The sequence below is a fragment of the Trichechus manatus genome, unplaced genomic scaffold (genome assembly GCF_000243295.1).
Source record: "Trichechus manatus latirostris isolate Lorelei unplaced genomic scaffold, TriManLat1.0 scaffold00020, whole genome shotgun sequence".
Taxonomy (NCBI): Eukaryota; Metazoa; Chordata; class Mammalia; order Sirenia; family Trichechidae; genus Trichechus; species Trichechus manatus.
The window spans coordinates 3,881,440-3,907,804 of record NW_004443956.1 but is presented as its reverse complement, the minus strand read 5'-3'; the positions used below and the strand labels follow the sequence as shown (position 1 = coordinate 3,907,804).

Genomic DNA, 26,365 nt, shown 5'->3' with positions numbered 1-26,365 from the left:
TCTACTTCTGAAAAATCAGCCATTGCAGACCCTGTGGAGCACAGTTCTACTCTGACACATGTGGGGTCGCCACGAGTCAGAATTGACTTGATGGCAGCTCTTTTTTTTCTTTTTGTTTGGCTTATGAGACATTTAATGAAGGAATAATACAGGTGTGGTATGTGTGTTTTCGGTTTGGAGAGTAAAGTAGAACAGGGGATAAGGTGCAGGCATACCACTAATATTCTAAAGTCCATGATGGTACTGCATTTCAGATATGTGTGTATATTAAAAATAGATATTAAGCAAAATATATGTGAAGAGGTCCTGCCCTTAGGCTTTCAGTTAAGTATGAGTAAAGACAGTTAAGAAACTGATGTTTATTATATACGTAGGTTGGTGAAACCCTCTTTTTTTTTTTTTTTTTTTTTAAGTGGAGTTACAGGTGTTTTGTATATTAGCTATAAATTTTACAGTTTTGTGTTTTTTTTTTAAGAGTGAATCGTGCAGATGTGGACATTTACTATTTCCTTATTACAGTAGCCCCGCTTATGCACAGTTTTGCTTTTCCACGGTTTCAGTTAACCATGGTCAGTGGGGGCCGCAGTGCTTTGTGTTCAAGTAACCCTTATTTTTTACTTTACTTAACAGTGGCCCCAAAGTGCAAGAGTAGTGATGCTGGCAATTCGGATATGCCAAAGAGAAGTCGTAAAGTGCTTCTCTATTTTATTATTAGTTACTATTGTTAATCTTTTACTGTGCCTGATTTCTACATTAAACTTTATCATAGGTATGTATGTGTAGGAAAAAACATAGTATATATAGGATTTGGTACTATCCGTGGTTTCAGGCATCCACTGGGGGTCTTGGAACGTATCCTCCTCAGAGAAAGGAGGACTACTGTAGTAATGTTGTTGGTGTGCCTGTGCTTTTTTCCATTTCAGAGGTTCTTAGTTTTGACAGAATACTTCACCCTGACTGTATTTTCAAAAGCAAGGAAAAGAGGAGTCTTTCAGAGAAACCCAAAGGAGTTTCCTGTAGCAGTCATGATGAACATCCAAGAAGTTGTATATTTCTAGCTTCTTGAGAATATTTATGATGTTGGACAAACATTTCATTTTTAGTTTGTGTCCTGTCTTTTTAAAGAATAATAGTTTTCTCAGTTGTTGTTTTGGATGCTAATTGAGAAAAGATGAATTCCTAACCTCTCAAATAACAAATGTTTTCTTATAAATTCCTTTTACTTAATACCTTTTAAAACATTGTAAATACTGTCTTGACTTTTATAAGAACATAATAATATTGATGCTAAGAATATTAGAAGCAAACGTAGTTCATCTAATTAGAAAATAAATACCTGTGATTTTGTTAAGAATGTGTGGTATAGTGCAAAAGACATGGGATTTGAAGTTAAGAGAAACTGGCATTATTCTTCAGCTATTTTACATTGTAGTGGGAGTATTGCCTCGAACTGCCAGTAAGCAGTGCAGGACTTTGTGAATTCACAGTTTAACTACTAATCTGAGGCACTGTTTATGATTCTCTTTTTAAGGAGAATAAGTAGATTTGTATGGCAAACACTGAAGATTGAAGATTTATGTTTGTGCTTTTTAGCTACACATTTATCATATGTAACACTCAGATCTTTGCTTTTCAGTTTGTGATTCTGATGAATGCTAATAGTTATGTAAGATTAAAAGTATTTTTTTATACTTATAAAATGATTTTAATTCTAATTAGTGTCAGTTTTGTATTTGCTATGGTCAAGTGAAAATTTGATTATGGTTGAAAGTATTTGATAATGTTAACAACAATAAGGTACTTACTAAAATGTTGAGAATATGTTTGTGTATATTTTAAGTTTGATGAAACATTTAGGTTGTATAAAAAATTTTAAGTATAAAGCAAAACCTTATTTCATTGGAATCATTTGTCTTATTTCATGTAATAACAGAACATTTGAGGAAAATTTCTGTATTTAAATAAACTTATTTGATTAGTATTTGTGTTGTCTCTCTTGTAAGCTTAAAAATGAATTATCAGGTTTCAGAATATTTCTTTTTTCCCAGTTATCAGTTTTGAAGTTTTCTGTTAATTTTAGATGTTCTTTTCATTGCTTTTTTAAGACAAGGAAGGAAAAGTAGCTTTTTTTTTTTTTTTTTTTTAAAGTAAAAATACAGGCGTGCTTATTGTCTTATATTTTCAGGAGCTCATCTATTCATTTCCCTGTTGTAGCCTTTTCTTTTGTAGTTTAACACACAAGCGACTAGATAAAGCTTTAAATAGCAAGAGTAATGATGTTTCTACTTTTCTTGATTATTAATGACCTCAGACTATAAAATTATATTCTTTTGCAGTATCCCTTTTACTATTCAACGACTATGTGAATTGTTAACAGATCCAAGGAGAAACTATACAGGAACAGACAAATTTCTCAGAGGAGTAGAAAAGGTATTTATTTTATGATTGGAATTATATTAAATTGTAGCCTCATAGATTCCAAAAAGAACACTGAGTAAGGTCTGTTTTGGGCACCTTTTCTTCATATGGGTTTGTCAAGCCTGCCTGAAGTTTCCCCCAAATTGTATTGTATATTTTAGAAAGATTGATAGGAGGTTGGGGCAGAGGAGGACTGATTGTGATCAGTTAAGTTTCAGAAAAGCAGCTTATTACGATCTTGGAAATTCATTTACACATCAACATATTCAAGGTTCTCACAAGGTCTACAATTTTGAGTGTTTGTGCAAATTTACTTGCCCATGGAATTCTCTTTCTCAGTTCTGGGGTTTAGAGGCACACACCTTGGGAAAATTGCTGGTGCAAAGCATATAAAGTAGCTTTTGAGTGGGAGGATTCAGGTCACATTTAAGAGTGAGAATAGCCTTAGGTTTTTTGTAGGTGAAGAGAATTGGTAAGGCAGAGAGAGTTGTTAGTAATAAGGGAAGGGCATTAGTGATCAAAAACATCAAAGTGTTTGACAGAATGAAAAGAAGTTAACTGGTCTGGAGTGAAGGAATGAAGGAGCCCTGTGGGAACCAGGATTGTACCAGTGGGTTGCTAATTCCTTTAGTTTGTGATTGATCCTAAAACATAGTCCAATGTTCATTTTAAGGTTCTGATTCGAGTTTAGTTTGTTTTATCCTTGGAGCAGGAGTCTAAAACCATTACTTAGAAATTTGCAATAAGTCTTAGGGCCTTAAAAAGCCAAAAAACACAACCCCGTTGCCGTCGAGTTGATTCCGACTCATAGCAGCCCTATAGGACAGAGTAGAACTGCCCTGTAGGGTTTCCAAGGAGCGGCTGGTGGATTCAAACTGTCGACCTTTTAGTTAGCAGTTGTAGCTCTTAACCACTGCGCCACTCTTAGGACTTTAGGGGGTTATTATGTCTCGTTGATCCTCTTTGCCTTCAGTTGAATAAGATTCCTGAAGGGCAGGAAACCGAGATGATTCATTAGTACTTATTTTTCAGCTTAAGGACTTTTAATAATGACTCCCACATTTTGGTGATCTTTGGGTGAAGAGGCAATATAAGTAGTCATATCAGAGGCTATGCATTCAAATCATGGCTGCAGTACTTCATAGTTGTGACCTTGGGCCGCTTACTTAACCTAAGCTTTAGTTTCCTCATCTGTTAAATGTGGATAATAATAGGGCTCTGAGGAAGATTAAACATAAAGCACTTATTGTGGCTCATAGTAAAATTAAATTGCAAAGAATATTGACTATTTAAAGTTATTACCAGAAAGATTTTAAGTATTGTATTACAAAAATGCCTGAGTCTTTTTTCTTGGGGTGTACGGTACTACACATCAAGCTCTGAATTGGGTACTGCTTTATAAAGAAAATCATTATAATTAGGTTTTTTTGGCATAAGTACTTCAATCTCTAAACATCTTGGGGTGATTCTGTCTAAAATAAAAGAGCATAGTTCCATTCTATTACTTACAGTACATAATGTCATGTCTCTAGAGTAACAAATTTGGGTAAAAAAATAAGACTACCAAAAAAATAAATGGTTTACTAGGATATTATATTTTGGTCCTTTGTTAATTGTTTTAATTTTTTGTTGTTTCATCAGAAGTTTTTATTTTTAACCATTTTCTTCTATTAGTCATCATAAATGGAAACTTAACCCATCCGGATGATTTTGACAAATGAAAAACAAATTATTAAACTACATTTGTAATTTTTTTTCATATTGAATAACCAATTTTTGTTATTGCAGAATGTGATGGTTGTTAGCTGTGTTTATCCTTCTTCAGAGTAAGTATGGAGGTTTTTTCCTATTTTTTATATACTTCTTATAATCCAGTTATATTATTTCTAATGTATTATTCTTAAAGGAGATTTTATTTATTTCATATGTAATGAGGCATAATAACATTTATAAATACTTGTGAACCTACCACCCAGTCTCCAGAGTAGCATATTGCCAACATTATTACCGGTGTGTTTCTCCAGTAAAGAGATTTGGATTAAAGAGATTGGTAATTTACTGTAATCCTAACACTGTTGGATTTATGTACTATCCATGGCACTCAGAGCTCTGGGATCCTGTCCTAGATAACATTTACCAGGAATCTCTAGGGCATGATTCCTAGGTTTGGAATAGCTGCTTGATGACATTTCTCTTCTTTTTGTTAAAGTATTTCCAGTTGTCAAGATTTATATAAGAAATAAGAACTCATTTTAGACAGGGTGTTTTCAATCTTGGCACCATTGTTAGACTGGGTAATTCTGTTGTGGGGTCTGTTCTATGCATTGTTCAGCAGCATCCCTGGCCTCTAGTCTATGAATGCCAGTAGCACCACCACCCCCAATGTTGTGACAACCAGAATGTCTTCAGGCATTGCCAGATATCCCCTGTGGAGTGAGGAATGGTCCTGCTGAGAACCACTGATTGAAAGTTTAGACTGCCTCTGATTTCATAAAGTAAGACAATAACAACAGTGAATTAGTTTTTAGAACTCTTTTAAGAGCGTACCTGTGTTTTTAAATAAGATAGTAAGATAACCCCATAATGTCATGTATTTCTTGGCAGAAAAACTGTTAAAGGTATATGACAAAGAACTGCTTAACTTTACGAAGTTTTTGTAGGTGAAGAGAATTGGTAAGGCGGAGAGAGTTGTTAGTAATAAGGGAAGGGCATTAGTGATCAAAAACATGGGTCTAATACTAATCAGGAGTCATTTTTAACTTCACTAAAATGTTTTTGTTTTGCTAATGAGTATGAGCTATTTTGGAAAGAAGTGCAAAGTCAAATCATAAGACTGTAGCAGTTTTTTTCCTCCTTATACTCATGGTGTATTCCTGTTATTTCTTACAAAAGCTCTTTTAAACCCATGAGTCTTACCAGATTAAAGAACTTAAACCATCCATAACAGTGCCTTTTCTTTGTTTATAGGAAAAATAATTCTAATAGTTTAAATCGAATGAATGGTGTTATGTTTCCTGGAAATTCACCAAGTTATACTGAGAGGTGAGATTATTGATTTTAATCTGAAGAGTTTGCGTTTTTCTAATTTTGAGTAGCAGGTTTAATATGTATGTGAAATTAGGCATTTTATGCAGGATATTTGATAATACTAAACAGAATTAGTTAATTTGGTACCTCATGGACCTGAAAAGTCATAATTATAGCAGATACTTCTATGGTATGTTCATATAAACATACTTCAGGAGGGATGACTTTTTACCAAAATGATAAAATAATACTCATTTGTCTTATCATAGGTCTAATATCAATGGGCCTGGAACACCCAGGCCACTTAATCGACCAAAGGTTTCTTTGTCAGCCCCCATGACAACAAATGGTTTGCCTGACAACACAGACATCAAAGAGGCAAACTTACAGCAAAATGAGGACAAAAGTCACAGGTTTGTTATGTGATTATATATTTTTTAAAAATTCATAAATTATTAATGGTTTTCAGCATTTATTGTATACTATTTACAATTTATTATTTGAGGCATAAAACAAGGTTTTAATGAGGTTATAGGAGCTACACCTTCTGTTTGCAGCTTTAGCACATGCTGAGAATGTGCACAGAAAAGGCTTAAAGATGCTATTTTAGGGAGATCCTCTGTATGCAGGGTCTTAGGAATTTAAGTAGTCATACCACATTCTATTTATTTTTGAAAGTTACTGGAAAAGAGATTAAGAGCTTTGTAAATGATTTGAAATTTTGTGAGTAGTTTCTCGTTGTAGATCATAACAGTAGACCTTTTGTTTATTTCCGACCTCAAACTCTACATCACATTCAGGGAAAGAAGATTAAGTAAGCAAGAGGCCTTAGAGAGTATGTCCATATGGAGACTTGTAGTTTTATTATAGGAAGACATTTAACTGGAGAATTGAACAGAAAAGTATAAAATGTTGACTAGTTCCTAGTGGTAAATATTTATGAAACAGTTTGGGTTCTCTTGAAATTATTTTCTTTTGTCTTTGTTTAGATGTTATAATTTAACTTTGACACTGAAATACCATTAAAAAAATTATTAGACCTTAAAATTGAGGATGTAGGAGATGAGGAAAATAATCTTATTAATGACACTTTCAAAAACATTTACAGTGACTCTCTGACATCTGAATCAGAAGGTTCCTCCGTGAGCCCTATAAAAAATAAACACCCAGATGAAGATGCTGTGGAACCTGAGGGGCATGAGGTAAAAAGACTCAGATTTGACAAAGAAGGTGAAGTAAGAGAGACAGCCAGTCAAACAACTTCCAGTGAAATTTCTTCAGTTATGTTAGAAGAAACAGAAGCATCATCTTCATCTCAGGATAAAGATAAAGAAAGTAGTGGTACCAGACAGCACTGTACAGAAGAGGATGAAGATGAGGATGAAGAAGAAGAAGAAGGTATTTAGAGACCATCTGTAAAGGGTGGAGTAAGGAGATCCTGAAATTCTTGTACTTCATTTTTTCGTGAAAGAATTTAACATAATGGAACTCCTTATAATGCTGATGTTGGGCTTTTCTCCCACCTGTATGTAGTTGCTGCTGAGTTTCAGGGGATATGATTTGAACTGTAGAATATCAGAATTCATGAAACTTAACGGTGGAAGTGTTTTGAAACTAAAATTTAACTACAACAACGTTTGCTTATTTTTAGAGTCTTTTATGACATCAAGAGAAATGGTCCCAGAAAGAAAAAATCAAGAAAAAGAACCTGATGATGCCTTAACTGTGAATGAAGAGACTTCGGAGGAAAATAATCAGATGGAGGAATCTGATCTGTCTCAAGCTGAGAAAGATTTACATTCTGAAGGTAGTGAAAATACAGGCCCTGTAAGTAGTGGTTCTGACTGCCGAGAAGCAGAAGCATTAGTAGAATCCGATTCCAGTAAAACTGGAGAGATTCTCTCAGAGTCATTCATGGAAAACGACGGAGCCACAGAAGTCACAGATGAACCGATGGAACAAGACTAACTATTTAGAAATGTTTAGATGCAGTATTTTACGTACAGTTCTGGTTTTACACTGTATAAAACTTTTATGTAATAAAGTGGACCTTTAGTTTTACAAGAGAAGCAGGTTGTAAAATTAAGTACTTTATGGAATAAATCCTGAAAGAGTTGTACATGTAAGAACTGTGAATATCAGCTCCTCTGGGTCCTGCTTACCGCTGACTTTTTTTGGTCTGGTCAAATCAGTGGTTTGTGTATAGATTTTTCTTTTTTTAATTTAGAATTAAAGTTTTTAAACTGGAAGGTAATAATTATAATTTTGAAAACCTTTTGGAGATTATCACATTTAGTTTATACATATGCAAGAAAGCTTTTTGTCTTGTCTCTTTCTGACAGCTCTAACAGTTTTCATGTTTTGGTCATAGTTTCAACATTTTAACGTGAATTATAGGGTTTCATGCTGGTTTCCAGATTTTATTGTTTTGACTATGTACAATGGAACTTTAAGTCATATATACATACATACACACACACACACACACACACATACATATACACATATATATATTATTCTAAGGGGGGAAATGTTATATTTTTCTGTTTCTATAAAGAGATGAATACAGTGGATACTTTTTCTATTGGTAATGATTGAGTTCACCTCTTTCAGAAGACAGTTTCTTTCTCTTCTGAGTAATTCAAATAAAATCTGGCCCTTGTGAAACCCTGGAAATCTTAAGTCTGTTGAAATACCAGGTTAAACACATTCCAAGAGATCTGTTCAAAACTAAAATTCTTTTGTATACTTCTGAGGTGCCTGAGAAGAAAACTTCATTATTTATGAGAAAACGTGCTTTATCTTGGAAATTGTGTTCACACATTAGCTTACTGTTTTGTAGGATGAATGCTTATGAAGCTGACGTAAGACCATCTCAGAAGAACCAGGCAGGTTCCTTGACCTTTTGCTTGCTTTTCTGAACATTGTGAATATTACACATTTCTTTCTAAATTATTCTAGAGTATGCAAATGTCAATGGTTTGAAACACCACTGTACTGGAAGAATTAATATATTACTTTAGTAATGTACCTGGGCTTAATGACTAAAGCTTTAGGGGTGCATAGAAACCAACATAATTTGTATGACATTTTGAAGTGAATTAAATATTTTTGAACATGCTTCTTGGACAGCCAGTGTTATATTTTTCAGATGAACACAAAGCACAATGATTACTCTAAACTCAATATTTTCAAATTCACATATTTAAAGTCATGCAAGCTGCAACTTCCCTGTCGAAATTACTGGCTGCCAAATTTATACCTGTTTCTTCAGCTGTACCTTTTGATATTTAGAATTTTTAAATTTCTGTAAAGTAAGTTTTGTAGAATGTAATGTGTTCACTGCCTTTGTGAAGCGGTATATAATTGTATAATTTCTGTGTGTAAACTGAATGCTTGGGCTTTCAATACAGTATTCATATAAAGCAATAAATATTAATGTTATGAAATATTTGAGTACATTTTTATCAAAATATAAAAGATTCCTTTTTTTTTTAGTTTCAGATACCTGAAGTACACAGATGAACTTATAAAACTGATGCAAACAATTTCTGACACTGTATCATATGCTGGGGTGATTTGAGGGGCAAACACAAGTTTTGCATTTTGACTACTTAAATTCCTGTGACTAAAGATACCAAAATGATTTGGCTCCGCTTATGTTTATAGGGTAATGTACTACTGACTGACTTGACTGTCAGGTTCACAGCAGCTAGATGATATCTTTCTGAATATGTCTAGTAGTTGAAATAAAAACTGCATATTGATTTACTGTACCCAAGAGAGATGAAAAATCAAACATTGTAATTTTTTTGGTTGTTAATTTTTGCAAAAATGTTAAGATGAAGCAGATTTTAAATGTGACATTAATTTGTAGTGACCTGTTACTTTATTTTGTTGAGGGATATTTTGCCAATGAGAACAGATTTTAAACATTTTAAGTTTAGAAATTTTGAAATTTTCTTTAGAATATTTATGAAATTATTGTCAATAAACCTATTCTTTAAGATCCTGAGACCTTTTGATATTTTTTATTTTAATTGTAGTGCCATGGACCATTTGTAAACAAATCAATAGTTACTTTTGTTGGTTATAAGTTGAAGATTTAGCATCATGACTTTGAGGTCTGTGGTTTTATTTGTAAACTTGCAGTTACTATTTTTGCAAGGGCAAATGTATTTCTTTATTAAATAAAGTAAAATAATGGTGAAATGTACCAAAATACCATCACTTAACTCTATGAGAGATCTGCATTTTAATCTATAGTTTACTATTTATTAGATATTCATATGTTGATCATAGATCAAACTTATTGCTGTTTATACAGGTAATTGTAGAATGCTCATGGAATATCTTTTTTAGGATAGGTGGAATATCTCTATAGTTAAACTGGGAAACCTTGTTCATCTGGTTTAAAGTATTGATGGCCATTTGGAAGTAAATTTCCTCAAGTATGCATAGGTGCACTTACACAGACTTTGCTTAATGAAAATGTCAGTTCTAATAGTAACTGACTCGTGTGAATTTTTGAAAGGCTAATTTTAGGCACACGTCGTTAATATATATATCAAGCAAAGTCATTAAAAGATTTAAATGAAGAATAAGGACCTCAATGATTAAAAATATTATTTTATTTTTTGGCCTTGAGCAGGTTGTTTACCTGTTAGACTCTAGACTCTGAACCCAAAATGTAAAAATAATTTGAAGATGTTGATGAGGAAAGCGAGAATATATAATATGTTCTTAACACTTTTTCTTTTAAAAAAGTGAAAACAAATTGTCCGTATGCTTTTGAAAATAGATCTTCTCAATTCTGAAAACGTAGCAGAACAGAAAAAGTAGTGGAAATGTCATTTTAAATGTTGATTATTAGGTAAGTTTTTAATTCGATTAGGGTTTATCTTAGCTATACTTTTGAAGTGTGGGCTGAACAGTAGAGTTACCAGTCAGGGAACCGTAAGGTTTTTGTTTTGAAAAGGCATCCAAGAAATCCTGGGCCGGAAAGCGTGGCCTGTTAAAGCATTGAGGTTCAGAGTGTTTTGTTTTGCTGGTGTAGATAGGCATGTGTTTATGCATTTTTGCATTTGTAAAATCAGACAGCAATTTTTCAAATAATGTAAATGTAATATACTAGTTTACTTATAAAGGTACTTGGGCAGAATCTAATGCTGCTAAAATGTTTGATTATGAAAAATGTAACTCGTGGTAAGGATGAATTTTGCAACATGTATAGAACCAAAGGAAATAAAAATTTGGGGTAGTGTTTCAAATTGTCTTCTCAACAGGAGTTTCTTAAATACATTGGTTTTGATATGCAGCTCAGTTCTCTTGCGATTTGTGCTAATCATAAAATGGATGAATGCAAAAACACGTTGTAATTTCATATGGAATTATTAAAATCAGGTTTACTGGATTATTGGCCTAATAAGAATGCTAGTATGTATTGGTTAGAATACATCTAATATTTCACATTTAAAAAATACTCAGTACACTTCAGAATTTTCTTTTAACTTGAAGCCTAGATTACTTTGCCAAATAAATGTATTATTTTCATAATGCAATAAAGTATAAATTAGATAAAACTATCTTCATGTGTGGAATTACTTTATTTGCCATAATAGTTCACTCTTTCCTGTCCCCGCCACCTTCACTCACCCACCTCAGAATGTCAGAATCCACAAGCCATTTTTCAGTTCTATAGGGACAGAAAGCTTAGTGCAGGACTTTAATACATATGTCTGTTTCATAAGTGATGATGGGGTATTTCAGCAGATGCGTCTGAATTGAACAGACAATTGTGGTTCTTTGTGGACAACACAAACCTAATTTTTGGTAAGATTTATCATTTTAAAATTTCTTTGTTGGCATCATTTGGCACTAGCTTGCATGCATAGTTCTACAACATTTGAGTTAGAATCATTTTTGAAATCTCACATTTCGGACAACTACAAGGGAAGAAGCAGAGAATTGCCCTAAGTGGAGAGGATAGTTCTGTTTTCAACTGTGGATTCTCGTTTTCTTACGTTGTTGACACAGTGGGTGATAATAGATGGCAATGTTAGTGGCGCTCAGCTCTGAAGATAGGAGTATTAATCAGCATGTTTGATAGCTTAGTTAAAAGATTTTTGAGTTTAGCTTCTCATTCATATTTGATCTCTAACTTATCCCCACTTGATTTGATTAGTTATAAAATGGTAGAGTTAGTACAGAGTCTCGGGTTAATGATAAGAAGACTGATTAGTCCAACGACTAGCAGTAAGATGATTTCTGGCTACTTGTCTATCTAAAATGAAGAGCACACTATTCCCTTTTTTATTCTAACAGTTGTTAGAGCAATGAACTTTGTTCAGTAAAACTTAGTTGAGTTTTTATCTTTGGGTTTATTTCTAAAGTTTCAGATTTTTTTCTCCCCAAAGACTGTTTTTTTAAACTAAAAATAATGGTGAATATACAAGAATGCAAGCAATTCTCTAAAGACTCCACTGTCTTCTCATCTTTACAGCCTCTCAGGCTAGCCCTGTGCTTGGCAAGTGGTACAGTCAGAAGCAGGTGGGCTATGTTGTACCCTGTCTACACGATCTGCAGATCCTATGTCTACTTTGTGCCCACTTGGAGGATGCTAAATTGACCCTTTTTTTTGTTGGTAGGTTTGTGGAATTGGGAGCAATACACTATTGAACATCTTTCACGTGAAATCAGTGGGTAGTTTGTGTCACCAGGAAGTGTGCATCTCAATAACGGGACACTTGGCGTGGCATTAAGACCAGCTGCCCCTGGTCTGTACCAATAGAAAGGCAATACATCTTCACTTAGTTGTCAGGGGATAGGTGTTTCTGCAAGTGGGAAGTTGTGTGACCACCTGAGTCCTGCTTTAGGCATGGAATAATGGGACTTGATGTTAGGTCAATAGATGTTTGAGAAACTTGTGGCTGAGGAGGCAAGTGAATTTTAATATATTTGCTGAGAATTTGAGGGATAAATATGTGGTTAGTATTGTGCTATCTTCATTTTGGATCATTTTCGTTTTTGCATTGCTTGCAATGTTACAGAATGGAAAAGTAAGCTTAGTTGATGGTGACTAACAGCATTCCCATGTGCTTTTTGGAATGCGTGCAGTCTCAACCTGGCTAGGTACCTAAAATTTAGTTGGTCAGAATTCAGAACACAGTTTCCCATATAAATTGTTAAAAATGGGGCTAGATTTTCAGGCCATTGTACAAAAAGCTGTTTAGTCCTTAACATGATTGAATTATAGCAGTTAGGTCTAACAACATTTCAGTTGGAAAATGGGTCTGTTTCTAATGTGGTTGGTCAAAAAAATGGTGCTCCCACAGTTCTAGCTGTGGAAAGGAGGACCACATAGGTGAAGGTTCTGTGAGGGAGGACCCAGCAGTTCACCAAATACATCAGTCTGGGATTATGAATTTAATACAAACTACAAATCTTAATATTTGGTGGTTCAGAATTCGATTGAATTCGGAGTGTCTTGTGGTCATTGTGGTATTTTTGATATTGAATATTGGAAGTGTATTCTGGATATAGGTTGTTAGGTGCCATTGAGTCACTTCTGACATAGCAAATTTGTGTACAGCAGAATGAAACACTGCCCTGTCCTCCGCCATTCTCACAATCCTCGCTGTGTTTGAGCCCATTGTTGCAACCCCTCTGTCAATCCATCTCTTTTTGCTGACCCTCTACTGCACCAAGCATGATGTCCTTCCTCAGGGACTGGTCCCTCCTGATGTCCTAAGTATGTAAGAGTAATCTCGACATCCTCGCTCCTAAGGAGCATTCTGGCTGTACTTCTTCCAAGACAGATGTATTTCTTCTGGCAGTCCATGATACAGTCAGTATTCTTCGCCAACACCATAATTCAGAGGCATCAACTCTTCTTTGATCTTCCTTATTAATTGTCCAGCTTTCACATGGATATGAGGTGATTGAAAATACCATGGCTTGGGTCAGGTGCACCATAGTCCTCAAAGTAACATCTTTGCTTTTGAACACGTTTTTAAAGGGGTCTTTTGCAGCATATTTGCCCAGTGCAATGCGTCGTTTGATTTCTTGACTGCTCTTCCATGGGCACTGGTTGTGGAGTCAAGTAAAATGAAATCCTTGACAACTTCAATCTTTTCTCTGTTTATCATGATTATTACTTATTAGTCCAGTTGTAAGGACTTTTGTTTTCTTTATGTTGAGGTGTAATCCATACTGAAGGCTGTAGTCTTTGATCTTCACCAGTAAGTACTTCCAAGTCTTCTTTGCTTTCAGCAAGCAAGGTAGTGTCATCTTCGTATCACAGATTGTTAATGAGTCTTCCTCCAATCCTGATGCCCTGTTCTTTGTATAGTCCAGCTTTTCGGAGTATTTGCTCAGCCTACAGATTGAACAAATATGGTGACAGATGGGTGGTGAACCAAGATGATAGCAAACACTAATTGAGCACTTACTCTGTTCCACACTCCTTAGCATGTCATGTGTTACCTCACTTAACCTTCCCATAGTATCCCTATTTCACAGATGAGATATTTGAGGTAAAGAAAGACAACTTGCCCTGGAACTCCTCAGAAGTTCAAGGTCAGGAGAACCAGGAGGTCTGAGTACCAAGCCCAGTGGTATTTATCCATTATGTGTAGGTGCTGTCTAGGCTGGGAGGGCCTGCAGAAGTAGTGTGTACTCATGAGGTGGACCACAGAGGAAGCCATCCCTGGTACCCGAAGGTTCTCAGAGCCGCTTAGACTTGGCACATGCAGGTACATCAAAAGGTGTCCTCGTCATTTACAACAAACCCAAGCTCTTGGTTTCACACTCTATATAGTTCACCATTTGGCTTTATCTTAATCTTCTGAAATCATCACCCATGTTTTTCCAGTGCAAAACCTCCTAAGTCCAGCTAGATATTTTGAGGACATGATCTATATTTTAAATAAGATAATGCACACTTAGCAAAAATTCAAATAGTATAGTATATACCGACTGTTACCTTCCCATTGCCCTTGAGTTCAAATGGCCCAGTTATACTTCCTACCCCAGAGGCAAGTGGTGTGCTTGAGAGCAAGGATTCTGGAGCCAGACTTTCTGGGTTTGAATCCCAACTCCACCACTTGCTAGGTATGTGAGCTCTGTACGTCTCTAAGATAAGGAAGATAAGGTACCTACCTCACAGGGTTGTTTTGAGGATTCAACATTAGAAAAGCACCTGGCACGAAGTAAGCACTACATGTATGTAAATTAAAAAAAAAAAGCCTTTAAAAAAATTTACTGTATTTTTCCAGAGAGAACCGCATACCCTTGCAAAGCACAAAGTGCTTATTACCCGCTCTCCTCTGACTCCCTTTCCGTAGTGGAAGCACACTGCACACTTCGAGGTGCACCTTGTTTTTTCTTCCCTATTTAGTATATCTTGTCTGTACTTCTACATCAGTACCTAGAAAGCCGCCCCAGTCATTTTAACAGTTGCATAGTATTTCACTGTATGCTGTTGTTAGCTGTTGTCGAGTCAGCCCCCTACCCATGGCAACTCCATGTACAATGGAAAGAAACGCTGCCTGGTCCTGCGCCATATCCATGATGGGTTGCAGATTGGACCATTGTGATCCGTAGGATTTTCACTGGTTGATTTTCAAAAATATATTGCCAGGCCTTTCTATGTAGTCCATCTTAGTCTGGAGGCTCTGCTGAAATCTGTTCAGCATCACAGCAACACAACGAGCCTCCACTGACAGGTTGTGGCGGTGCACGAGGTGCGTTGGACAGGAATCAAAGCCAGGTCTCCTGCATGGAGGATGAGAATTCTACTGAGCCACTGAACCACCAGTGCCCCCATACGCTGTATAAATGAGCTATTATTTATTGAACCAGTTCCGCTTTGTTGGTGTTTTAGTGATAGTGTTTTGACTCATAAGTCAACCCCTCCCCCTGACCCCAAACACATACACACATAACCTAAACAAATTATTAAACTTTCAGTATTCTTTACAGAAGTATTAACTGAAGTGTGAAACAGACATCCTCACCCTGGGGTTGTAGTGGAGGGGAGGATGAGGCATTATCTGGCAGGCAAACCACATACTGTATTTCAAGCCATCTAAGACTGTTACGTAAAGTAAGAAAATACACAGTGGACTGAGATATGTATGACACAGTGTCTTAGTGGTATTCCACACTGCATGAGCCAGTCACCATGGTCTCTCCTTGGCTTTGCCGTTTTCATTTATTCTGAGTAGTTTGGCAATTTCTCTGTTGTTTGCATTGCTTTGGCTTGCGATAGACCATCCTGTAATAAAACAACACAGCTGCATCCATTTGTTGGTAGTTTCCTTTCTTAGGCTCTGAAAAACTCTTGGTTGTTGGAGTGGCAAGAAAATATAAAATTTCATTCATTTTTGCAATGACAAATATTTGCTTTACTAATGTCAAATTACAACAACAATATCAAATTAACTCCTTGCTGCTCTGTTTTAGTGACTTACAGGACATAATAACCATTTTTTATTTTTGGAGGCCGTGATAACTTTTTGTCTCAAAGTGGAATCATAGTATAATTCTTTTAAAGACATTAACAGTAGTGATTAATTTCAACACATAGTATCCCAATCATGTACATCACTCAATTGAAGTGGCAACGGTGTGACCAGCGATGACTGACTTTGCGTGTTCTCGTGCATGGCAACTGTCAGGACAGCCCCTGGCCAACCGCAATTGAAAGACACAGCCAGATATCGGAGAGGAGTGTCTTGGAATCAAACAGCCCAGATAGGGCTGGCCATCAATCCAAGCAGCGACCTGCTCATTTGTTTGTCAATAAATATTTATTAAGGGACTACTTATGCTCCTGGCCTTTGGGGATACAGCAGTTAATGAAGATGGACAAACAAGTAAAAATATATGCCAGATGGTGATACATGCTATGGAGCTAGATACACTAGGGAAGGAGGAGAGGGAGAGGGGGAGGGTAGTTCTATTTTGAATAGGGTGTCTTTGAAATGATATTTCGTGTTGAATGTGACGGCTGTACCTCAAGAGAAGCTCTGCTCCCTCAAAGGCAAAGCCTCCGTCTCTGCGAGTATACTTGCATCTTGTGTGGGGTCTCTAATTCTTAGACCTCTCTTGCTCATAGCCATGCACTTACAATTAGTAACAAGGTTTGGCTTCTTAATAATGGAACTTGATTTTTTTGCATTTGCACCAAAGCAGATATTTCAAGATACATTTTTTAATATATAGAAATACACATTTTTATGGTCATACACATCTACCTACCTCCCCACATCTCAGCCTCTATTCTATTATATTAACCTGGGACTTAAATGTTTGTTATGTGAACAAACGAAATCATTCTTTTTTTTTTCCAGTTAGATTCTTTTTTATGAATAGGCAATACATAAATGATTAAAATGGCAAGATAACATAAAACTCTCACTTGCACCCTTGTCTTTACCCCCCTTCTCCTCCAACCTTCTGTACCAGTAAAATAGTAGCTGTTGAGTTGACTCCAATACATGGTGACCCCATGAGTATCAGAGTAGAACTATGCTTCATAGGGTTTTCAGTGGCTAATATTTTGGAAGTAGATAGCCAGGCCTTTCTTCTGAGGCACCTCTGGGTAGACTGGAACCTCCAACCTTTTGGTTAGCAGCTGAGCACGTTAACCATTTGCACTACACAGGGGCTTCTCAATCCTCTAGAGGTAACCATTTTTGTTAGTTTCTTATTTTTTCTTCCAGAGTTTCTTCAGGCAAATATAAACAAATTAAAATACATAGTCTTATTTCCCTTTCTTTAGTTAGTATACTAAATATAGTGTCGTGCACCTTGCTGTTTTCCACTTAATATATCCTGGCGATCACTCCGTATTCTACATACAGATCATCTTGCTTTTTATCGTGTTCCATAGAGTAGATGTGCATTTGGCTTGTTTCCAGTCTTTTGCTCTGACATGATCTATTTACAAGGTTATTCATTGAAGCATTGTTTGTCAAAGCAAAAGACTGGAAACAAACCAAGTGTACATCTACCAGTATCCATTTTCAAAAGCTTTTCATCACCCCAAAGAGAAACTCTATATCCATTAAGCAGTAACTCCTCATCCACCCTCCCCCAGCCTCTAGTAACCAGTAATCTACTTTTGTTCTCTCTGCATTTGCCTCTTCTACATATTTTGCATGTGTAATCATACAATAGCTGTCCTCTTCTGGCTTATTTCACTCAGCATGTTTTCATGGTTCATTCGTGCTGTAGCACGTATCAGAATTTCGTTTCTCTTTATAAAAAAAACCCCGTTGCCGTTGAGTCGATTCTGACTCATAGCGACCCTATAGGACAGAGTAGAACTGCCGTAGGGTTTCCAAGGAGCACCTGGTGGATTTGAACTGCCGACATTTTGGTTAGCAGCCAAACTCTTAATCACTGCACCACCAGGGCTCCATTTCTCTTTATGGCTGAATAATATTCCATTGTATATATACCACATTTTGTTTATCCATTCATCTGTTGATGAACACTTGAGTTGCTTCCATTGTAAATAGTGGGGCTATGAATATTGGTATTTAAGTCTCTGAGTCCCTGCTTTCAAGTCTTCTAGGTATCTACTAGGAATGGAATTTATGGGACATATGGTAATTCTATATTTAACTTTTTGAGGAACCATCAAATTGTTTTACACATTGGCTGCACCATTTTACATTCCCACCAGCAATGCATGAGGGTTCCCATTTCTCCACGTCCTCACCAACACTTGTAATTTTTTGTTTTTCTGATAATAGCCATTCTAATGGCTAGATATGAAGTATCTCATCATGGTTTTCATTTGCATTTTCTGATGACTAATGACGTTGAACATCTTTTTATGTGCTTATTGGCCATGTGTATATCTTCTTTTGTTGGCAAAGAATATACTGAATATATCATGGACTGCCAGAAGAACGAACAAGTCTGTCTTGGAAGAAGTACAGCCAGAATGCTTCTTAGAAGTGAGGATGGTGAGACTTTGTCTCAAGTACTCTGGACATGTTGTCAGGAGGGCTCAGTCCCCGGAGAAGGACATTATGCTTGGTAAGGCAGAGGGTTAGCGAAAAAGAAGAAGACCCTCAATGAGATGGATTGACACAGTGGCTGCAACAATGGGCTCAAACATAGCAATGATTGTGAGGCTGGCGCAGGACAAGGTAGTGTTTCATTCTGTTGTACACAGGGTCACTAGGAGTCGGAAATGACTCGATGGCACCTGTCTTAGGCTGGCTTCTCTAGAGAAGCAAAACCAGTAAAACGTATAAATATTTATAGAAAGAAATATATATCAAGGAAACAGCTCACGTGATTGTAGAGGCTGGAATGTCCCAAGTCCGTGGATCAAGATAGAAGCTTCTTCCGATTCACATAGCCACAGGGGCTGTCGAACTCAAGATCAGCAGGTCGCAGAGCAGGGCTCTTGTTCACAGGCTGTGAAGCTCAACGAATCCCAAGATCGACAGATAAGCTGCTAGCTCAAGTCCCAAGAACTGGAGGTCAGACGAACAGGAGGCAGCTGCAGAATCCAGAACAGGCAAAAGCCAGAATGTCCACTTATATTTGGATGCAGGACACACACCCAAGGAAACTCCCTTTCAACTAATTGGCTACTCACAGCAGATCCCATCGTGGGACTGATCCCATATAAACACTGAGAATCATGGCCCAGCCAAGTTCACACATAATCTTAACCATTACAGCATCTAACAACAACAACAACAACAACAACATATCTTCTTTGGAGAAATGGCTACTCAAGTCCTTTGCTCATTTTTAAATTGGGTTGGTTGTCTTTTTATTGTTGTGTTGTAGGAGTTCTTTATATATTCTAGATATTACAGTGGTGTTTCTTTTTCTGTAAACTTTCAGTTCATGTCTTTTGCTCATTTTGCTATTGGGTTATTGGTCTTCAGAGTTTCTAGGAAGTCTTAATACATTACGGAAATTAACCTTTACTGTATGATATGAATTACAAACACTTTCCAGTTGGTCATTTTCCTTCTGATTTTGCATGAGAAAAAATCATAAGCAAACAAAAATATTTTTATGTAGTTGAATTTGATTTTTTTTATGGATTCTGGATTTTAAATTACTTTTAAAAGGCTCCCCCCATTTTAAGTTACATGTTTTTATTTATTAAATTTAATATTTCACCCATTTAGAGTTTATCCTTGTTTGTAGTGTGAGGTTTGGACCTAACTTTATTTTTATAGCTCAATACCATTTATTAAAAAGCACATGTTTACTGCACTGATTTGATATGCTGCCACGTGGCTTCTAAGTCTCACTGCAAAAAAATCCTGGGTGTCCTTGGGTGTCTTTCTGGATTTTCCACTTTGTTCCATTGTTCTGCCTGTTCACCGTGTGCCAGGACCATATTGGTTTAATTGCTGTGTGTTTTACTTTCTGGTGCAGCTGTTTTCTCCTCGTTGCTCTTCTTTTTCTGAGTTTTCCAGACCTCATCTGCTTGTTTATTTATTTTTCCCATATGAACTTAAGAATCAACTTTTGTGGTTCAAAAAAAATGACCTGTTGGAACTTTAGTTTTGATTATAATTGACATCTTTATGATGTTAAATCATTCTAACCAAGAACATGGTTTCTCTTTTGTTCAAGTTTACTTCTGTGACTTTCAGGGGTTTTTTAAATTTCCTTATGTAGGTGTTGCATGTTACGTGTTAAGTTTGCTCTTGGGTGCTTTATCTATTTTACTTTCTAACATGGAGGTCAGCAAACTATAGGCCGTAGGCTCACTGCCTGGTTTTGTATATTCCAAGAGGTCAGAATGGTTTTTACACTTTTGATGATTGAAAAAATTAAAAAAAATATTTGTGACCTGAGGGAAATTATTATATATTCAAATTTTGGTGTCTGTAAAATAGCTTTATTGGGACACAGCCAGGCTTATCCCTTTACATACTGTCTATAGCTCTTTTTGTGCTACAAAGAGTATTTGTGACAGAGACCACATGGCTCACACAGCCTAAAATATTTACAATCTGGCCCGTTACAGGGTAAGATTGCCACTCCCTGTTCAAACTGGTTGTGGTTTTAATGTATTTGCAAGACTCCAAGTTCATAGTCACTCATGACTGGTGTGGTCCTACTTTTGACAATTCAGAACCTAACTGAGGTTGAGGGAAAATTCGCAGAAAAACAACCTTGAAGGGCTGCTACCAATCGTTGAAATGCCTTGAGTTTATCCTGTGGAGAAATAACCTATAACCACTGACAGGAGGTTCAAATTCTGTTTTCTCTTCCAGGTGAAATTTGCTTTCTTCCTTTCAGTGGGATTGTTTCTTGTGAGGTGTGCAGAATCTTCTTTGGGGAAAGGAGGGAAAGATTCAAACTACCTAGCTACGTGACCTATTCGCAGAATAGAAATGACAACACATCCCCCTGGAGCTACCCTCCCACCAAGTTGTTCCTCGTTATTTGTGACCAAATGAAGGTGTAGCCACCTGAGCTTGGACCAGCCACATGCCCAGCATCAGGAGTCCCTGTCCTGAGAGGACTGACTGTGTCTTTCCTTTCTGTCAAGATTTTGCACAACACGCTCTTCTCTTTGTGGGGCCTTGGAATGACTAACAGCTGGCTGCTCACGTGCCCTGTGTGAAGACATCTCCACACTCTCTCACTTTACCTCCTCTTTCTCATTCTAGGGTTGAGAATCTCAGGTCCCAACTTGGTTTCTACTAATGGAGTATTAATCACGATCTGGAACTGACACAGATGTGTTAGTTTGGTCAAATAATGTACATCTCCAATTATGACAGCTTGTAGAAGTTTGTAACAGGACTTAAGTCTACTAAAGTTTATTCCACGGTCATCTGTAGGAAAAAATCTGAAAAAAGTATTTTTCTGTTTTATATCTCCAAAAGCCATAGACTCTTCAGTGTTGTGGTTTCCACGTCTCGTTGCAAACACATGCCTTTTGTGCAGCTATTCCTCAACACCACTCCCAAGAAGACTGGTACCACTTTGTATTGAAGTTTTCATTGGATTTTGAAGACTTGCAAGAGTAATGTGGGGAATATATACAGGACAGATCATTATTCTGAGATTGTCTATCTTCCTTTTGCAGTGTTAAAATGTCTTTCCTTTTTTGGAACGATGGGGTAGTGTTGTTGTTAGGTGCCACTGAGTCCATTCACACACAGTGACCTGATGTACAACTGAACAAAACGTTGCTTGGTCCTGTGCCATCCTCACAATAGTAAGCATGTTTGAGTCCCTTGTTGCAGCTACTGTGTCAATCCATCTCACTGAGGGTCTTCCTCTTTTTCTCTGACCCTCTAATTTACCAAGCATGATGTCCTTCTCCAGGGATTGGTCCCTCCTGATAGCATGTCTGAATTACATAAGCCATCCTTGCTTCTAAGGAGCATTCTGGTTGTCCTTCCTCCAAAACAGATTTGTTCCTTCTTCTGGTAGTCAGTGGTATAGTCAATATTCTTTGCCAACACCATAATTCAAAGGCATCAATTCTTCGGGCTTCGTTATTCATTGTCCAGCTTTCGCAAGCATATGAGGCGATTAAAAAGACCATGGCTTGGGTCAGGCACACCTTAGTCATCAAAGTGACACCTTTGCTTTTTAAGATTTTAAAGAGGTTTTTTGCAGCTGATTTGCCCAATGCAATACGTCGTCTGATTTCTTGACTGCTGCTTCCATGGGCATTGATTGTGGATCCAAGTAAAATGAAATCCTTGACAACTTCAATATTTTCCCCATTTATCATGATGTTGCTTATTAGTCCAGTTGTAAGGATTTTTGTTTCCTTTATGTTGAGGCTTCGGTATGGGGACAGTAGGTGAGAGTTTATAGCGGTGTCTTAATGTCTTTCTTTAATTGGTAAAACAAAATATTGAAAATCTTTGGTTGGGCCTCTTGACTACTGCAAAGCCATTATAATGTGCTTTTCCCTTTTCTGCTGTTATTGTAAGGCTGGGAAGCTGAAATATGGGCCACCCAGCCTTCAGGGGCAACCATGTGACATAGATCTGGTCAATGAGCTGGAGGGAGAAATTCCAGGTAGAGTTTCCTTGCTAGGAGAATGCTCTTTGTTCTTTGTTTATTTACCCTTTGCCCTTTACTTTTTGTACTTTCCTTCCCTCATGGTCTTAGACATCTAGTGCTGCTGTAACAGAAATACCACAGGTGAATGGCTTTAACAAAGAGAAATTTATTCTCTCACAGTCCAGTAGGCTACAAGTCCAAATTCAGGGCGTCAGTTCCAGGGGAAGGCCTTCTCTGTCGGCTTTGAAGGAAGGTCCTTGTCATCAGTCTTCCCCTGGTCTGAGAGCATCTCAGTGCAGCAACCTCAGGTCCAAAGGATGAGCTCTGCTCCTGACACTGCTTTCTTGGTGGTATGAGGTTCCCATGTGTCTCTGCTCTTTTCTCTCTTTTATATCTCAAAAGAGATGGCTTAAGACACTATCTTATCTTGTAGAGCTCATCAATATAACTGCCACTAATCCATTTTATTACATCATAGTGATAGAATATATATACAACACATAGGGAAATCACATCAGATTACAAAATGATAGACAATCATATAATACTGGGAATCATGACCTAGCCAAGTTGACAGATACTTTTGGGGGACACAATTCAATCCATGACACTTGTCTTCCTAGATGTACCTCAGACCCAAGTCTTGACACCAGTGGCTACCTTCCAGCTAAGAGGAGACCAGAATGAGGAAGAAAAGCAGCACCTTGTGGAGCCCTGGTGGCGCAGTGGTTAAGAGCTTGGCTGCTAACCAAAAGATCAGCAATTCAAATCCACCAGCAGCTCCTTGGAAACCCTACGGGGCAGTTTTACTCTCTCCTATAGGGTCGCTATGAGTCAGAGTCAACTTGATGGCAATGGGTTTGGTTTTTTTTTGGTTTGGATACATCAAGGTTGGGTTCCAAAAGTTTTTTATTTTATTAACTAGTATAATTTCTGATGGATTTGCTAGGTAGCATTTTATCAGCCTTGGCCACAAAATCTTGTGGTCAATAGAAACCGGAAACGTGTTGATGTGATGTTTCGGTGAATTCTTGTATTTGTTTGTTGCTGGTTTGGTACTTGAACTCATGCTTTTTTAATGGAGAGACGCCTTTAAGACAGAAGGTGGGCTTTTTGAGTCACCCCCCTTCTCCTCCACCTGTTCCTCCTTTTTCTCTTCCTCCTTCTTTCTTCTCTCTCCCTCTCCCCATCCCTCCTTCCCTCCCTCTCTTCTTCCCTACCTGCCCCCTCCCCCTTTCTCTCTCTTGCTAAACCTTGCACAAAAAAGGTTTTGGACTTGCTGTGAAACCCATATCATTCAAACGCTCTCTAAAGTATTTTGCATATGCCTTATTTCAGCTATTGACTTGAAGTTGATATCAACAAAGTCTAAAAATCGGCGCTTAAATACATCTTGATCATCTGTGGTAGGAAAATCTAAAGATAATGACAATTATCAAGGCATAGTAATCGTTTTAATAAATTTATTTGAATTAAAAACTAATGAAATCTTTCCTGGCATCTCTTGAAGAATGTCAGAGAGGACCCCATTCAGAATCTATAGCAACACGGCATTTCTTTTTAAAATGGCACCAAGAAGTGGCATTTCTTAAGTCATACAGCCTGTACAACCTGGGTATGTGAAACAGATGGTGATTATGATAGCAATTTTGACATCTATTATGCGCCAGGTGATTTAGAGTTACTTTTCCTAATCTTCATAACCCTGAAGTATTTAGTTATTATCCCCTCTGTATGGATAAAGTTGTCAGCTCAAAGAGGTAAATTAATCTGTCTAATGACGCATAGCTAGTTAAATGTTAAGTGGGGTTCTCTGACTTCAAAGTATCAGTTTCCTTATTTGCCTCAACCCTAGGTATGGACAACTTACAACACTTACTTGCATATTTAAAATCTTTTCCTATTACAACCCTCTCCCTGCTTCTTTCAAGTCATCAAATAATCCTGTTTATGGTATTACTGAAGGTGAAAAGTCTCCTTGGAGGTTGTCACTATGTAAGAAGTTGACGGAGTATGTATGAACAACTCCCTTTATTACAAGAGCTCCTGAGTCACACCCCTTTCAACTACTCTATCAGTGTTCTTTGGAGGTTCGATTATAGAGAACATTTTTCTGAAGGCTGAAATTTACAGGCTTCACAGATTTCTTCAGTTTATGCTTGTAGCTGTTTAACTGTACCCTTTTCACTCAACCCTAGTAAAACAACTTAGAAAAAAGTATTTGAGTAAAAGTGGTGCTTTTGTAAAGCTCATATTGTAAAGCTGCATATTATTAATGTTGTACCAACATTTGGTTTTCCAAGCCTGCTTCCTGAGGGTGTGTTATCACTGAGAAATTCAAGTAACGGAATGAAAAAATTAGATTGAAGAATAAGGGTCCCAGCATTTTGCACAATCCACATTACACAGAGCAGAAGTACAGCCTCATGGTGCCCTCTTGTGGTCACATGATTAGTTGCATGATGATGATGGAGTTTTTTCCTAAAAAAAAAAAAAGGAAAAAAAGTCCTGCATATGTTTTTAGTCAGCAACAAGTTTTGAGATGTGACAGTCCTGTCAAAACAATATAATTCAACAAACTTCAAAGTAACCACAACAGAAGATACGTAGACAACATTTTAAAGCGCTGTCAACAGAGCCTTGCAGTGAAATGTGCCAAAAACATTTGGAAGGACAGACACTAAGATCTGAAAGGGAAGTGAGGTGAGTCACATTCAGGTGTGAGAGGATTAGAACAGAGACCCAGCAGAAAGCCAGCTGAGAAACAGAGGCAGAGCGCTAAAGAAAAGGCAGACTAGAAGCTCAGTTTTCTGGCGCTGGAAGCTGAGTTTCCTGCCTTTTTTTTTTTAAGAATACAAGTTCTGTGATTCATTTTTTTATTCATCCATCACAAGACAGTTTCTTGTCTCATGGAGCTTACATTTTAGAGAGGAGAGACAGAAAATAAACGCATAAGCAAATGCATAAGCAAGATAAGAAAGTGGTAAGTGCTGTGGGGAAAATAAAACAGCATAATAACAGAGAGAGAGATAGAGAGAGGGAGAGCCATATAGCAAGATAAGGAAAGATAGATATACGGGTAGTCCCTGATTTATGACGGGGTTCCTTTCAGAGGACTCCGTTGTAAGTCAGTCTGAGGTAAGCCAAATCTCTCTCTCTCTCTTTTTTGTTTTAGTTTTCATTCTTACTGCCTTTTATTATCAGTATCTTTATGGGTTGACACAGTGGCTGCAACAATGGGCTCAAGCATAACAACCACTCTGAGGATGACACAGAACCAGGCAATGGGTCATTCTGTTGTACACAGGGTTGCTGTGAGTTGGAGCCAACACGAGGGCACCTAACAACAACAACGATCTTTATAAATCTGATCTTTGTCTTTGGAGGTTGGAAACATTCAATATAAACTTACAGATCTATTTTAAGATCTGTCATGGATTGAGGTGTGTCCCCCCAAAATATCTGTCAACTTAGCTGGGTCATGATTCCCGGTATTGTATAATTGTGTAGCATTTTGTAATCTGATGTGATTTCCTTATGGGTTGTAAATTCAATCACTATGATCTGATAAAATGGATTAGCAGCAGTTATACTGATGAGGTTTACAAGATTGGATAGTGTCTTAAGCCCATCTCTTTTGAGATATAAAAGAGAGAAGCCAGCAGAGGCACATAGGAACCTTATACCATCAAGAAAGCAGTGCTGGGAACAAAGGACGTCCTTTGGACCTGAGGTTCCTGCGCTGAGATGCTCCCAGACCAAGGGAAGACTGATGCATCACAAGGACCTTCCTCCAGAGCAGACAGAGACAGAAAGCCTTCTACTGGAGCTGATGCCCTGAATTTGGACTTGTAGCCTACTGGACTGTGAGAGAATAAATTTCTCTTTGTTA

At 37.2% G+C, this 26,365-nt stretch overlaps 1 protein-coding gene across 4 annotated transcripts in view; it reads left to right on the top strand.

Annotated features, from left to right (window-relative positions):
* The window catches only part of PPP4R2 (protein phosphatase 4 regulatory subunit 2), a 65,549-nt gene extending 54,519 nt beyond the window's left edge, over positions 1-11,030 (top strand). The window contains exons 4-11 of one of the 4 annotated variants that reach the window (XM_023727919.1): positions 2,337-2,430; positions 4,207-4,244; positions 5,386-5,460; positions 5,715-5,858; positions 6,554-6,843; positions 7,097-7,252; positions 8,288-8,333; positions 8,944-11,030. In XM_023727919.1, coding sequence (XP_023583687.1) covers positions 2,337-2,430; positions 4,207-4,244; positions 5,386-5,460; positions 5,715-5,858; positions 6,554-6,843; positions 7,097-7,252; positions 8,288-8,292 — 802 coding nt within the window. In that variant the 3' untranslated portion in view covers positions 8,293-8,333; positions 8,944-11,030. Of the gene's footprint in view, positions 1-2,336; positions 2,431-4,206; positions 4,245-5,385; positions 5,461-5,714; positions 5,859-6,553; positions 6,844-7,096 lie in introns of all 4 variants that reach the window. The other 3 variants (XM_023727918.1, XM_023727917.1, XM_004372700.3) reach the window with 3 other exon arrangements.
* Positions 11,031-26,365: the final 15,335 nt, after the last annotated feature.